The sequence below is a fragment of the Palaemon carinicauda genome, chromosome 6, assembly GCF_036898095.1.
Source record: "Palaemon carinicauda isolate YSFRI2023 chromosome 6, ASM3689809v2, whole genome shotgun sequence".
Classification (NCBI taxonomy): domain Eukaryota; kingdom Metazoa; phylum Arthropoda; class Malacostraca; order Decapoda; family Palaemonidae; genus Palaemon; species Palaemon carinicauda.
This window is the reverse complement of record NC_090730.1, coordinates 60,197,593-60,214,023: the sequence shown is the minus strand read 5'-3', so window position 1 is coordinate 60,214,023 and position 16,431 is coordinate 60,197,593. Positions and strand designations below refer to the sequence as shown.

Genomic DNA, 16,431 nt, shown 5'->3' with positions numbered 1-16,431 from the left:
AAGAAATGAACAGGAAACAGAAAGACGACTATGGAAAAAAGGCCAATGGTAAACGTTTTCAGAATGGATAAATGGAAAAGGAAACAAAAAGACATAGCCAGGATATTGCTCTTTCGAAACAGCTCCAATGGATGATTGGGGTTAAAATAGATGTGTGAGTGAGGGCTGATTACACCTTTCTAAGGAGTCAAAATCCATAGAGTTTGAAAAACTATTGTGTATAAGGTTCTTTCATCTAACTATCAACTTATTTTTTTTTTTTTATAGATTTTAAGGAAATAAGCCTAATAAAAACGGGCAGCGTAAAGGCAGTTGCATAAGATTTTTAAAACAACGAAAAAGTTCCATATAACATGCATGATCGTTCGTGAAGGCTTAAGTTAACTGTCAAGATATAATATGAAATGATATAAATGGGTAATGTGGGAAACGTAATTTGTTAAGAGGGAAAAGAAAGTTTTATGAGGGAAAAATTAATTTATGAGTGCTTTATTGGACGTTGTGGTTTGCCTGTAAAATTGAGGTACAAGTATATGGTTATGAATCTATGGATGAGACATGAAATGCAAGAAAGCCTATGGGATCCTCAAGAAAATAGTTTATGGTGTCTGAAATATCTGATATCTGAAATTGAAAGTCTTAATTGGTGAGGTAAAGGAATAACAGGTCATGTCCATCAACAAAACGTTTTGTTTCTATAAACCTCCATCAAGATTTAGTTCCTTCGAACATCCTTTAACCAATTTTATCATTGTTACTAATTCGCTACCATTCCTCAGAAATTACAGCCGAGTTTACTAAACTTCTCATATGCTCATCCACCTTTTTATCATGTTTCCTGAATCCGTTTTTTGAATTTCATTTCTCCATTCCCTTCTCACTACCTTCTTTTCAACTTGAACTTAATTGTGTCTAGGTTTTTCTTCAAATAAATGACGGTGGGATGTATCTTTAATCATCTCACCTTTATATTAATTAAATTGCTCTTGCAACTACTCTGGACTAATATATAAACATAAACACTCCATCCGTCACTGTTTCTCTTTTTTAAACATACTGAACCCACTGCTTAACCTGGTCAATTATAAAGCGGTTCCAATGTTTAGTCACATTAACGTATATTAGGTTAGTATTAACTGCTCCGCCATTCATAGCCACATAAGCAATTTTTACCAATTTAGTAGCTAAACATTCATCCTCTGAGAACCAGTATTCTGAAAGATTATTAGACTACGAATACTCACTATATGTAGAAAAAAAAGGTAATTTTTGTCCGAAGTAGTTGAAGACAAACTTGTAATATTTACGTAAAATCACGAAGGATCCCTTAATAAATAATATTATAAATTCACGGATTCTTACAAGAAAAAAAAAAGATAAAAAAAAAATAAACTGATGATTAGACTAACGTAATGAAACTGGAATATTGTGGTATTAATCCTCGATGTTTTGTTTTGCAGATATCGATCCTATATCCAATTTCTTTAAAACAATAATAGGAAATAGACTGTCTAATAGAATTCAATCTGATATCCTCTTTGTTACTATATGATATTTTGGCATACCTCAGTTAATTATATAATCATTTTGTAAATGTAATGTTGGAATACTGTGGATATTAAATTGAAACATTTCTCTTTATTGCAGGAGTGAGATTGTAGCTAGACTGCTGAGAAAGCCAGGATAATAATTCTCGACTTCTTAGGTCTAAGCAGACATAAACTATATAGAGTACGTGACTTGATAACTATAACAGTATGTGTGTACCAATACTGAGATTGGCTTAAATGCCCTTGAAAGATGTGCACTGCTTAGTAGTGCCCGACGAGGTTGACAACAAGAAAAGACTGCTTTCTCAAAATATGGAGACTAGGAACGTCATGCCTTACACAACCCGTGTTCTGACCTATTGGCCAAAGACCAACAGGCATTGTCCGTTTGGATCTTCAGCATCAAAGCCTCTGGGAGATGATGCTACATTTACTGACTCGGTGACAGAGAAAAATGATATCCGATTAAGGGAAGACAAAGATGAAAGTATCGTTTATTGCGGCTGGCAACGGAGAGCCAGTACAAAAAACAAACATATTGAAGAAAGTGAAGGTGACTTAGATTTCACAATAGAAATAGCTAGTAGTGAGTCGGCTTTTCAAGTTGCTGACGGCCGAATACCTTCCGCTCTGGATATGGACCATGAATCTGAATGCTTTCTTGGAGGAAGAGGATTTAATGTAGTTGACGGCAATAAGAATGAATGTTGGTTATTAGGGAAACAATCAAAATCACCAGTCTCACCTATTCTGCCTCAATTAATACCAGCAGACAAGGTCTCTTCCGCTACCTCTCACGAATGCCCAGAGTCTCTTCCAATACGAAGTGAGGTGAAACTTCTTAGAAGCTCTTGCAGGACTTCAGGTCACCGTATAAGCTCAGCGATTGCAAGGTGGAATTTCAAACCATGGACCTTCGAATTCATCTTCTTGAGCTTGACCGTTTTGTGTATAGCTCCTGTTTCAGGTAAGTTTATTAATTTTACACAAAATCTAAATAAAGTGACCTATGAACTAATTCTTCCTTATAATCATATTTTTGGAGCTTCCATATTTTCTAACCATAAAATATGTACAAATATTTCTCCTTGTAAAATATTTTCAGCTTCCATCTCTTCTAGCTATTATGTGTCTTGAAGCAATTTGATAGGATCGTATAAATATTGGTTGTGTAAGTTTTCAAGGTATAAATCCAAACCCATCATATGTTGAAACAAACAAAAAGAGAGAGAGAGAGAGAGAGAGAGAGAGAGAGAGAGAGAGAGAGAGAGAGAGAGAAAGAAAGAGAAGGTGGTGTCTGGAATGAAATAACAATAATAAGTTTTATTCCTAAATGAGATAGGCTTATTTTTCACATAGCAAAGATTTGAAAAACTATTTCAAACCTATGCAAGTAATCACTTCCCTCTACAGGTTCATAGCAACTAAAATGTTCATGACTATTTTTCTAGCTTAATTGGTTCTGCTATGTTATCAATGTTTGAATTATTTCGTTATGTGCATATATTCTTCTTTTTAACACAATTCCCCTGTAACCTTTCTCGGAAACGCTCCTTTGTTGAGTTAAAAAGTAATTGACTTACTCTTCTTTGATAATGTACATGAGGATTTAAGTCAAGTTAGGTAGGTTACCTTAGATTAGTAGATACTATCCCCTTAATTGCCTTACAATGCTAAGACACTAGCAACTTCGGTATTCCCAGGAAATTAGGAAAGGGGAGTTGCGGTAATACCTTATATAATTGCTAGAATTCTTAACTGAAGTGTAGAAATTCACTATTATTTCTAATTCTGACATAACTTCTAATGAAAATATGTTTTCTTATTGTTATTTTCAAATTATGTAGAATTTCTTCCACAAAGATAAATATGAACGTTGTAATGACTTGGAGCCTTTTAATGCGATATTCTTGGGGAGGAAACCGAGGAAAAATAGCTTTTGACAGAGAAAAATTTCCGATAATTTTTAATCAAAGGTTTTAAGAGAAAATCCAATTATGTTTTAAAGGAAAAAGTTAACATTGAGGAAAAATCCTAGTTTGCGTATTGAATTGTAATATGTGGTTTGCAGTAAGCAATTTAATAAAAATGAAAAAAAAAAAAAAAAAAAAAAAAAAAAAAAAAAAAAAAAAAAAAAAACATTTAGTTAAAGACGATGAACATTCCAACTATATTCATATGGCGTAAAATTCTTGCTGCTCCATGGTTCATTCTTTTTAACTAATTCGGATAAATTAAATTGCTAAAACAATTTGAAAAAGAGAAAGAAACCAATGCAAACTCTCGCATGTAAATTGTGCCAGCGAAATGTTTGAGGATAGTGCTGCAGAACAGGCAGGCCGGACTTTTCGAATTTTGTTAAGGGTTAAAAGAAAAAGGTTTCATTCTTTCCTGGACAATCTATACATTAAATTTAAATCATGTCAGAATAAAAGATGCTTACACTGAATAATTATATTAGACAAATGATAATCAATATTTCTTACTAAATGAAAGTATTATTAGTAAATTCTCTCTCGATATATCTAAAAAAAAGAGAAGACTTTGCTACGAATTAATACCATCTAATGTAAATTTTAATTATTTTGAATTATACAAAGAAATATATCGAGCATATCGGTCTTACCTAAAGAAAGTCACAGAAAATTGATGGTACCTACCCTCAAACACAGTGGCTGAAGAAAGCAACTCTTCTGGCTGATGTGTTTTGCGTTAGCCAGATCAACGAGAAATTATTTTCTTCATTTCTGTTTTTCCTATATAATAGACCCTCTTACTGGGTCTTGATGTTTATAAAAGTGTAGATCAAAAGGACCTCTCACCCCACCCCACTCCACCCTTTTATTTTTATTTTTTTTTATTTTATTATTTTTTTGTCAATTTTTTTAATTTTTTTTTTCCACATGAAAAGACAGCTTATTACTTGGGCTATATGTTGTCTGCATTTTCTTTGCAAGTTACGAGGAAGAGGTTTGTTTTGTATTTGTTGGGGGATTAGTAATGTTGCCCAATTGGGTAAATGCGTTTGTGGTAGCTCGAGTCCAGCTAATTACCGCTCGATTACCATAATTTCCACATTACCAAAAGTTTTGGAAGTTTTAGGCAAAACATCAAAATAGTTACGCGGAAGGTATTAATTTGTTCCCTAATTTGCAGTTTGGCTTTAGAAAAGACCTTGAAACACGTGATGTCCTTCTTACACTTTCCAGTACTGTACATAAATTCCTTGGTTGTGGTCAGGAAGTTCGTATAATTAGCCTTGATTTTAGTTTTGCGTTTGGCATTATTAATTAGAAGGCTCCTGTTTTCTAACTTGAAGAGATTGGGGTCGTTTGGTCTTATCTTGAGATCATTACAGAACTTTTAAGGACTACATTTAAGTCTACTTGTATACGAATGCAATATTTGGTGTTCATCACGTTAGTGTTTTGGACCTATGATTTTTCATTTTATATACGAATGATTTGTGGTTTAGCCCAGAATAAAAGTTTGTAGCAACTTCAGATGATGCTACTCATTTGTATGAATTCCTTTTCCTGTTTACTGAAGCCATAAATAGAGATTTAGCTAATGATAGTTATCGGGGTAAATTATGGGGCATAAAGGTGAATCATAACAAAACTGAAAGAATAATAAGTAAGTTGAGGACAGTGACTCCTCAATATCTTAATCTCTGCATTGATAATGTCTCTTTAACTGTATATTAATTTGAAAATGCAGATTCTTTCTTTTTCCTCTTCAATTTGAAAAAAAATAGCTTAATGAGAAAGTCTTTAAAAGATGATCAGTTTATAAAGAGAACGTTCTCCTGTCTGGTCTTAACCTTTTTATTTTCAGCTTAATTTATGGAATATAACCTGTGGACTATTAAGTTTCTTAATCCTGATCTTGATGCTGATTTCTTGCACCGTTATTAAATTAGATCTTTATGCATATTTCATAAGATTTTTCATAATCCATTATATTCAGATCTTCAAAGACTGTACCATCGTGTACTTAGTACTAGGTACGCAGATAATTCTTGCAGTCTTGCCTTCTCCATGCAGGCAATAATACGCATTATTCCAAAAGTTTTATGCCAACTATAATCAGATTGTGAATGATCTTCCAAATTTGGCGGTTGTATCACTGGAACTTCAGAACCTCTAAGTTTTCAAATTTTTGCAAATGATTTTCTGTTGAAAAGTTTGACATATGTCTACCCTCTTTAGTTTATATATAACTAGTCTATTTCACTTCTTTAGCTGGTCTTTGAATATTTCATATGTTTTACTCATTACTTACGATAAACTATTTGCTATTCACCAATTTCCTTTCCTTACTGGGGTATTTTCTAGGGGTGTAGCTTGGCAAATAATAATAATAAATTTACTATTTTCGCATTTGATGAATATTGTATAATTGTCTTCCTTATTATCTTTTCCACATATGCTCTACACAAGAAGGGAAGTCTAGTTACCAGAGGAAAACATCCTAGCATATCTATTGGAAAATAGATAATATAAGAGAATTTCTCATTTCCAAGAAACAATATAACGCTCGAGTGAGCTCTTTTCTCTGGAATAAAATGAGTGATTCCCAACAAGCAGATCTTCTGCCGGACAAACATCGTTTCTTTCTCGCATCTGAATGATCTTATTATTCCATTTTGCCTTTTGTAAGAGCCGGCCATTGTCCGTTATAGAGAAGAAAGTCTTTAGAGCCGAAACCATCTTAAGAAGAGATATGACATTTTAACTACAAAGGCTGCGAGATGAATTTCCAAGAGATTTAGTCTCTCCTCCAGAATGAATCATATATGAAAGCTGGAGCTTTGTTCGAGGGGAAAGAATCATGGTTAACTTAGATTTAAATGAAGTAGACTTCTTGCTCGCTCGATGAGTTCCCAGGGGGAAAGGGCAAAGGGAAATGATGAAAGGGAAATGTCTTCTTTCATCCTAAAACTTTTTCTCTCACTCGTATTAGTGGAATAAAGACCTCGGTTTATCTTCAGGAAGTTGTTGCAGCGTACTTTTGATAACGCTCTCTCTCTCTCTCTCTCTCTCTCTCTCTCTCTCTCTCTCTCTCTCTCTCTCAGATAAATTATTTACTAACATCATCACTGTTCTGGAATATTGATATAAAACATTTTTCGAAAAAAATAATAAAACTATTCCATCTACAGGATTCTCAGGATCTCATTTCTTTTAAAAATCGTATTCGAGATAATATTCTTGTCCGATAATGTTTAAAAGAATACACTAAAACTTCACACACAATAACTTTTTTTGGCTTAATATAAAAATGTCTCATAACGTGGCATAGTTAAACATAAAACTTAGACGCTTCGTAAGAAATTAAAGCTTAACTGTCCGTTTAAAAGTTTAATGGATTAAGACCATAAATAACTGAAATATTAGTGATGAACAGTTTATAGCATTGTCTGAAAGTTTGAGGTTATTACTCTTGCAGTGATTAGATTAGAAAGAGTTCCTTGCTAACCTAAAAAAACACGCATATCTCATTGTGAAATAAAAACTTTTCATTGCCATTCTATATTTTATTCTCTCTCTCTCTCTCTCTCTCTCTCTCTCTCTCTCTCTCTCATATATATATATATATATATATGTGTGTGTGTGTGTGTGTGTGTGTGTGTGTGTGTGTGTGCACGCGCGCGCGTGTGTGTGTGCGTGCGTGCACGCGCGTGTGTGTGTATAGTAAGATGGCATGGGGTTGTTATTGGACCCTTTTACTAGCCAGATAATACTACAATGGATCAACTCTGGTTACGGTTCAGTTTTTCTTTGCCTACTCATACATCGTATAGCATAGCTTATTCTTTACACATTCTACTCTTTTCTCATACACTTGTAAACACTTATATATATATATATATATATATATATACATATATGATTGTCTGTGTGTTCGTGTGTGTGTGTGTATGTGTGTGTGTGTGTGTATGTGTGTGTGTGTGTGTAGTAATATGGCATGTGGTTGTTATTGGATCATTTTACTAGCCAGATAAAACTACAATAGAACAACTCTGGTTACGGCTCAGTTTTTCTTTGCCTACTTATACATCGAATACACTATCTTATTCTTTACACATTCTACTCTTTTCTCATACACTTGTAAACACTTATATATATATATATATATATATATATATATAATAATAGTAATAATAATAATAATAATAATAATAATAATAATGATAATAATCTGATTCACCCAAAGGGTTAAGTATTGCACTATAATTGCTCAGTGGTTACTTTCCTCGTGATAAAGGTAGAAGAGACTCTTTAGCTACGGAAAGCAGCTCTTCTAGGAGAGTGCCACTTCACAATAAAACCATTGTTTTCTATTTCTATATAGTGCCATAAATATGTCCTGAGTTAGAGTTCTTCACTACGAGAGTACACTCTGAAGCACAATTCTATTTGTTTCATTATTTACTCTTCTCAGCGGACTATTTATCCCTGTATATATATATATATATATACACATATATATGTATATATGTATATATATATATATATATATACATATATATATATATATATATATATATTTATGTATGTATATATATGTATGTGTATATATACATATGTATATATATATATATATATATATACACTTATATATATATCATATATATATATATGTATATATATATATATATATATATTAGAAGGGGCTAGTGTTCGATCCCAAGTATGAGGTAGAAATTTATTTCTATTTGAACACGATGTTGTGTTGATATTTATCCATATATATATATATATATATATATATATATTAATTCATTCATATATCTATATACATATTTGTATACGTATATGTATATATATATATATATATATATATCTTTCAGAACAATGTCACGATAACTTAATGTCTTCATAGATATTATATCAAAGATATATTGCTTGATCACTTTGGGAACAGAAATTTTGTAAATACTGTAACTGATAGATTATGATCCTTTGAGTGAGAGACTAAATCATGACATGTGATAGGGCACCTTAAGAGATTATATTTCAAAAGTGTTCAAAAATTTTGCCTTTATTATACAGTAGAGTACATGGGACCCATAGTTTTATAGCTTGCGTCACTGTACAGCTAAGCGGAGGGACCCAGTTTCGACTCTTGGTAATATTAAGGAACAGTTTGCGGCATAATCTATTATAACTCTATTGTACCTCTAATTAGGTAATTTATGAAAGATGTACATGATAGGAAGATGGATGGGGTAACCAAATCCGCATGACGGATACACTATCACACACACACAAAACATGATACAAGATATGAATAGAAAAAGCAGAAATGTAAGACTGGAAATGATTATGAGTAAAATGCAGAGAGGCAACACATAAGATATATGGACGAACCTCTAGAGACCGTTAATGAATATATGTACTTAGCACAGACAGTATGTTTTTCCCAAGGACGCGAAAGTAAATTGAATGATGGATAACCATAGGATGGAGAGCATTCGGTAAACAAAATGAGATTATGAATTATGAAATGCCACTTCCTCTAAAATAATAGCATTTAATTATATGCTCTCATCAGTATATATATATATATATATATATGTATATATATATATATATATATATGTGTGTGTGTGTGTGTGTGTGTGCGTGTGTGTGTGTGTGTTAATGAGTGTGTTTGTGTCTGTATGTGTATTATATAGAAAACTCTGCTGGAGAAGTAAATCCAAACAAAGAATATATCATTCATACGAGATAAATGTTTAGCTCATATAATATAGAAATAATCTACTACATATCTTGATAAAAAATTATTCTAACAATATTCAGAAGAGAAGAGCGTTAGATTTATAAATGACTTGAGTAAATATTACTTTAAAGGAAGCAAGGGAAAAGTATTTTCTTCCCGATTGTGTATCTGTGCCGAGAGGCAGAAAACAACGCCTTGGAGCCATTTTTAAGAGGTTTAGTGCACAAGACCACTTAAGTGGAAGAGGCAAAGCTGCCTGAAAAAGCAGTCTATGATACTTCAAAAAATAGCAATGGCTCGGGAGATTCCTTTTGCTACATTCCAGAATTACTTTACCGGAAATGTGGACTTCGTGTTATTAACCCTGACCGCCATTGGCGTGCTCCCTCTCGGATATTTCAACGTTGCGAGCCTTCTTCTCGTTAGGGAGCGTTATATTCGTTAGTTATACGCTGTATATTGTTGTGCGCATAGCCTCGTTTTGGCAGCGGATCGCCCACATTTCTTCCTCATGCTGAAAACGAATCCATTACTGTACAAATAACAGCCATTATTTTCGTTAAGAACCCCAAGAAGTATAAAAGAGCGGCGCTTTCACTCGGCCATTCTTGTCTCTCCAGTTAATAGGAGATTTAATGGCGGTAGTTCCAGGTCGTTTTCTCGTACCTTGCACCTCTATCTCGTTTGCGAATGTCTTTTTAAAGATGAAAAGCCAAAGGTCGCCGAAAGGTCATGCGTGCTTGTGTACGCGCTGAACTTTACAGCTGCCAAACGCGTGATCTATGCAATCGTTCCCAGGTCAAGGTAAGTAAGCCAATAATAGTTTCCATGAATGTATCTTTCCTTGTTCGCTTTTTCTTTCAATTGAAGCTCCGCAGTGCTCATAAGAGATTTTCCTTCCTTCAATGAATATTTCAATACTAGTATTTGAAGCCTCAGGTGATGACTCTCTCATAAGCGAAACCTTGTTTCCCTAAGGATACAGTTTTGAATTTATGAAATGGATTTATATATACTGTACAGCTATATTCTAATGCTCTGTCACCCTTAGTTCGAATATCTCTATAATGCCGTCCATTTAAGAGGTCATATATCTTTATGGTATCTCAACTCTTTTTGATTAATGAAAAAAAGATGCCGTACAATTATTTTTTTTTTCTTTTTTGGTAAATTCAAGTTTTGTGAATAAGCAAAAGCTTTAATTCACCATATCCATCAATCTATAACCCAAGAGAGAGAGAGAGAGAGAGAGAGAGAGAGAGATAGAGAGAGAGAGAGAGAGAGAGAGAGAGAGAGTTGATAACATAGGTGTCATATCAAATAAACTATAATAAACAATTGAGGGATTAAGATTTCTAATGCTTGTTGAATAAGTTCTTTGACGCAAATACTAAAAACATCCTTCATGAGCATTGTGTTTTCCAAGAATATTGAAGATTCACCTCCTTTCGTAGACTGTTTTTAAGATCTATGTAGATTATTCTTTATAGCTGAAGATCTCCCTTGGAGAGGCCACTTGTCCTCAGGTGTCACTTGGGATCCAGACTGACCTGACAGTCTGACATCCTCCCAGACGCCTCCATCCATAGAAACATTTTTTTTTTCGTCTTTGACTACATCTCAGACCTTCTCGAGATAGGTTCTTTCACATTAGATGAGATAAATTCCTGTATTTACTTCTTATACAGTCTTTTTGGCCCTAAATCTCCAATGTAAATTTTACTGGAAAAATAGCTGACGGAAGCCAGTCACAATTCTGATTTCCAATTCCTTCTTCTGATATTTATAATGGTATAATCTAGACAGTTATCTACACGTAATTAATCAGTTATCTACACGTTCGAAAAATTATACATTTTAGCTCTTACAAAGCCGCAATATCTGAAATTTTAATATTTCCTTTGAGTAAGTGTAACATGCCCTGATTAGTATTCTTCAACATTTACATATACTTATTTTGATTTAGAGTATTCGTGGAAGTGCAACACTTATTACCAATTGACTGTTTTTGTCTAATAATATCTTCAGTTTGAAATGTATCACACTGTAATCTTTGAAATCTTTATGAATTTCTGCTGAGTTTTTCATTTACTTTAGATGAATATATAATCCAACTGTATGCATGGGAATATGCTCCTATTTAAGAATAATGCCAAATGAAAACTATACTATAATGTTTAGCATACCAAAAACCATTGGTAAAATTTCCTCTGCTCAGTTTGAAAATTCAATACAGCAATCTACATTTAACTTCTTGACACTTCTTTTTTTATATAAAAAAAATCGGAATAATCATATCAACACATGAATATATCCCAGTTTGCCTTATTTAAAACTTTATTCTGTTTCATAGGTCATTCCATTAAAAACCTGCAGATTTTTACTAGCTCCAATAAAGGTTTTTCTTTCAAGTAGATATCTTCTGTCTCGGAAATACTAATGCATTCCTTAACAAGCAAAAAGTTCACATGATGTGAAATGGAAGTAGCATTGTGTGTTGTTACAATCACTTCCTCTGTAATTACAAATTTTGTTTTCATATCATTTAATACTGCATCAATTTTGACATTATTTCTACAAATACGCTATGTTAATGTCAACTGTTATGCAAGGTGCAACATATATCATATTATGTCAGAGAAAAAGATCTTTTACAGAGATTGCTATCTTAAAAAAAAACGCCACACCATTATTAATCCTATTTAGATATAGGAAAAAGCCTAACCAGTTCTGTGTTTAATGACAGTAAAGATTTATTGCTGTGAAAATGTAAAATCATTGATAGCCTATAATGCGACTTCTTATAAAAGTGAGTCAGTTGTTAATTAAATATCTGATAACACTTTGTTTTGCATAATTGTCTGTATTATCATATAACCTAAAATTATATCTTGCTGTTTTGATTTTACTGCAAATATTCTTTTTTTTTTATTTTTTGTCTCTCTCTCTCTCTCTCTCTCTCTCTCTCTCTCTCTCTCTCTCTCTCGAACCTAATCATAGACTCGAAAATAAAAATAAAACTTGAGTGAAATTATTCCTTCATTAAAGAATTCCCATTTTCATTTTCGTATACTCCGATAAAATAGTTAGGTGAAAGCATAATGACTTTATCGATTCTTGTTCACGCAACTTTTAATCAGCAACCTTCTTGTTCCCACAAGAAAGGATTTCCCAAGATTATCCTTTCTTGTATCGCTTTCGAGAAACTATTCATGGATAATGCTAATCCTTCCCGTTTTTAACAAAGGATTTTACATCCCCTTAAAGGTAACGTACACTTAAAATGGTCAGTGTAAAGAAAATGAAAACTTAAATGAAAAACATACTATTCACGAATGCCAAGGAAATATGTTAAATGCATAATTATTGGCCGACATTGCAAAATGTTTTATATATTTTTTTTATTGAATTTTTAGCATATGGAAATACATTAGTGTACAAGTAACTACATAAAAGTAGTTATACTTAAACTCTGACAATCTGCTTAATTCAAGAATAGCATAGGAATTACATGATATGCCTCTTTTTCAATCAACCCTTTGCCTCGGAAAATATATTTCGGTAGGAAATTCTACGAAATTTCGCGAAATCGTAGAAATTAATGAAGAATTTTAATTTTCCATAATAGAGCTTATTCATCGACGTTTTTGACTGATATTAGACGTATTGTTTATCTGTGACCTTGACCTTTGACGTTCGAAAATCTAATAATTTCCAACTCTTTATATAACATTTTTAAATCTCAGCAACTTTCATTATTTTACAATTAAAATGGTGGCCGTATAGTTGATGACTTGAATTTGACCGTTTGCTTGACCATGCCCTTGGGCTCAACCATGACCTTCGACTTCCACATATATTAAATTGCGTGGTATTTCATACCTTCTAATATAAACCAAGTTTTAAGTGTGTTTGACAATATTGTCCAAACTTATGGCTGAATACGTGAATTAAACATTTTGCCTGACTGTGACCTTGATCTTTGATCATGACCTTCCAAAAATTATTAATTTTTAGCATTTCATGTATCAGTAAATGCCGACAAGTTTCATTACTCTACGATTAAAATTATGTCCAGGAAGGTGATCATAAACAAACAAACAAACACAAATAAACAAACAAACACATACACACAAACAGGGGATAAAACATAACCTCCTTCCAGCTTCGTTGCGGAGATAAAGAGGGGCACTCACTAGAGCACAGACCTCCACCAGGGCAGCTTCTTTCTCGACCTTTTGGACTGATTTTGAGCGTTTTCCTTGTCCGTAACATTGACCTTTGACTTTAATAAATTCCATAATTTCCAGCTCTTTATATAACACTAAAATTTCTGCACGTTTCATTACTTTCCAATTAAAATTGTGGCCGTATAGTTGACCGAAATTTGACATTTAGCTTGACCTTGACATTCGACTTCAACATGCAATTATTAGCGTGAATTTTCATACACCCAAATATGAATCAAGTTTCAAGTGTATGTGGCAACGATATCAAAAACTTATGGATGATTACGTGAATTGGACATTTTGCTTAACCGTGACCTTGACCTCTGATCTTGACCTTCCAAGATTTTATTATATTCAGCTATTCGCATAAAATCTAATCCCTGCAAGTATGATTTCACTACAAATAAAATTGTAGCAAGGAATGAATCAAAAAAAAAAAAAAAAAAAAAAAACATACACACACAACCAGGGCGTAAAGCATAATGTACTTCCAACTTCACTGATGGAGATAATAGGGGGCACCCAATAAAGCACAGACTTCCGCCAGGGCAGCTTATTTGTCGACCTTTTGGTATGATTTTGGACGTTGTACTCGTCCATGACCTCGACCTTTTACTTTCAAAAATGTAATCATTTCTAGCTCTTTACATAAGAATTTAAAATCCTTGCATGTTTCATAACATCACGATTAAAATTGTGGGCGTTTGGTTGATGACAGATATTTGACCCTTTGCGTAACCTTGAAAATAGACTCAACCTTGACCTTCGACCCTGACATGTATCAATCGGCGTGAATTTTATACACTCAAATATGAACCAAGTATGAAGTCTCTGTTACGACGATGTCCAAAGTTATTGCTGATTGCCAGAGTTGGACATTTTTCTTGACTCTGACCTTGATCTTTGATCTTGGCCTTCCAAAATGTAATCATTCATAGCTTTTTTCTATAACAGTTAATCACTGCAAGTTTAATTACTATACGAAAAATAATGTGCCCGGGAAGGTGTTCACAAACAAATAAATGCACGCAAACAAACAAACACATAAACCAGGGAAAAACATAACCTCCTTCCAACTTCGTAGGCAGAGGTAAATATAATAGATTTAATTTATCTAGAGCGATGATATCTCGACCTTTTTTTTCGGAATGCCCATAACGCCTTTGCCATTACACCAGCCGAAGGAATTTGAATATTAATGCTTCTGATATGCGTATCCTGCGAGCGACGTTATGAAAAGAGTTTTAAAGAAATTTATAATGGTATGTTTTATGCAACCTTCAGGCGATATTTTAATAAAAAAGACCAGGGAAAATTAAAGAATTTGAAAGATCATATTCTTGGAAGTCATAAGAAACATCTTGGGAATTGTCTAATTGTAGCTTTGATATAATGGGGCAAATTGTCCGAATGAGTAAGAGACATCATTGGCATAAAGTTATGGAAACTTTTATTGAAGAGTAACTCGGAAATTAAAAGATGTTAGGAAAGACCAACTGTTCCATTTTCCCACAATCATTAATACCCCTTTAATTGGCCAAAAATCTTAATATAGTTTTGTGTAGCTAACGAATACTAAAATTCCCCCGTAAGTTTTGTTGTCACAATATATCTCAGTTCATAATATATTTAGTTGTGATAGAGAGAATGATGATGAAATTATATATTTTTTTTTTTTTTCATCAAGGCTCGGGTTAGTTTGATGTACAGTATATAAAAGTCCACTAAGTAGGTATCAGTAACAAAATAAAAGAAATGTCACGGTCCAAATTCCTCAACATTCATTGACATTGATGATATTAGCTCAAATGCAGAACAAATCACATCCTTAAATCATCCAAGAGGCAGGATAAAATTTACATAATGTATAGTGATGAGTCTATGTAATAGCGTACCATGACTAATAATGGTATATTCAACATTAATTAATGCTGAAAAATCCATACTTAGAGAACAGCGCAATAGAAGCGTATATAGCATTTAATCCTTAAACTAGCCCTGAGGTTTCGGTGCATGCCAGGTAATCCAGAAATGACACACCTGAGACCCTAATTAATCCTTATCAAGGACCTACCTGTCAGTTTTTCCCTACGTATTATTCTTCTTCTTCTTGGATTTTATCATTTGTCATTTCCTTTCTTTGTCATTGTCAACCAAGAAAGTTATTTTTTTTTTATTATAACAGCTGAGGGAGAGAACGTGTTTATATATTGGAATGTAATTTACAAAACAGGGTTTTCCTTGTTTTTTTCTCTGAGGGATAATCACTATGACCTTAATTCATGGTGTTCTGTCTATCAAAGAAAACTATATTTTTCAATACGAAAGATCAATAACTATTTCCACTGAGATGAATGATTATACACTTCTTTAGATTTTGGGTGGGGAAAATAATTTTAGACAAGAAAATATATGCATATAGCTGAATAACAATCATATTTACAAGCATAATATATTGTAGATGTAGGAGCTGTATGTTTAGTATTTTTTATTTGGATTTAAACAATTGTTCAGTACTGGGATGTGGCAACTTTAGGTGATTGAATGAATGTTACTGAAATACCCCAAGTCTTAAGCAATTCGGAATTTCTTATTACTTCTTTAAATAGCACTATGTAGAACTTGATCACCTACTTTGTTCTAGTCATTTGAAAACGCAAATATTTGCAATTTAAAAAAATGATTTAAGAACACATTTTTTTTTTCCGGACGCACTTTATGCACCAGTCATCACTTTCCTTATAACTATATTTATTTCTTTGTTAGACATGCATTCTATCATAAACTTCATATATATATATATATATATATATATATGTATATATATATATATATGTATATATATATATATATATACTAATATATATGTATACACACACACACACACACACACGCACACACACATATATATATTTTTATAT

The 16,431-nt window shown here is 32.8% G+C and overlaps 1 protein-coding gene across 1 annotated transcript in view; it reads left to right on the top strand.

The window, feature by feature from the left end:
- Positions 1-1,647: 1,647 nt before the first annotated feature.
- The window catches only part of LOC137642087 (hemicentin-1-like), a 99,753-nt gene continuing 84,969 nt past the window's right edge, over positions 1,648-16,431 (top strand). The window contains exon 1 of the mRNA XM_068374640.1: positions 1,648-2,517. Coding sequence (XP_068230741.1) covers positions 1,788-2,517 — 730 coding nt within the window. The 5' untranslated portion in view covers positions 1,648-1,787. The remainder of the gene's footprint in view (positions 2,518-16,431) is intronic.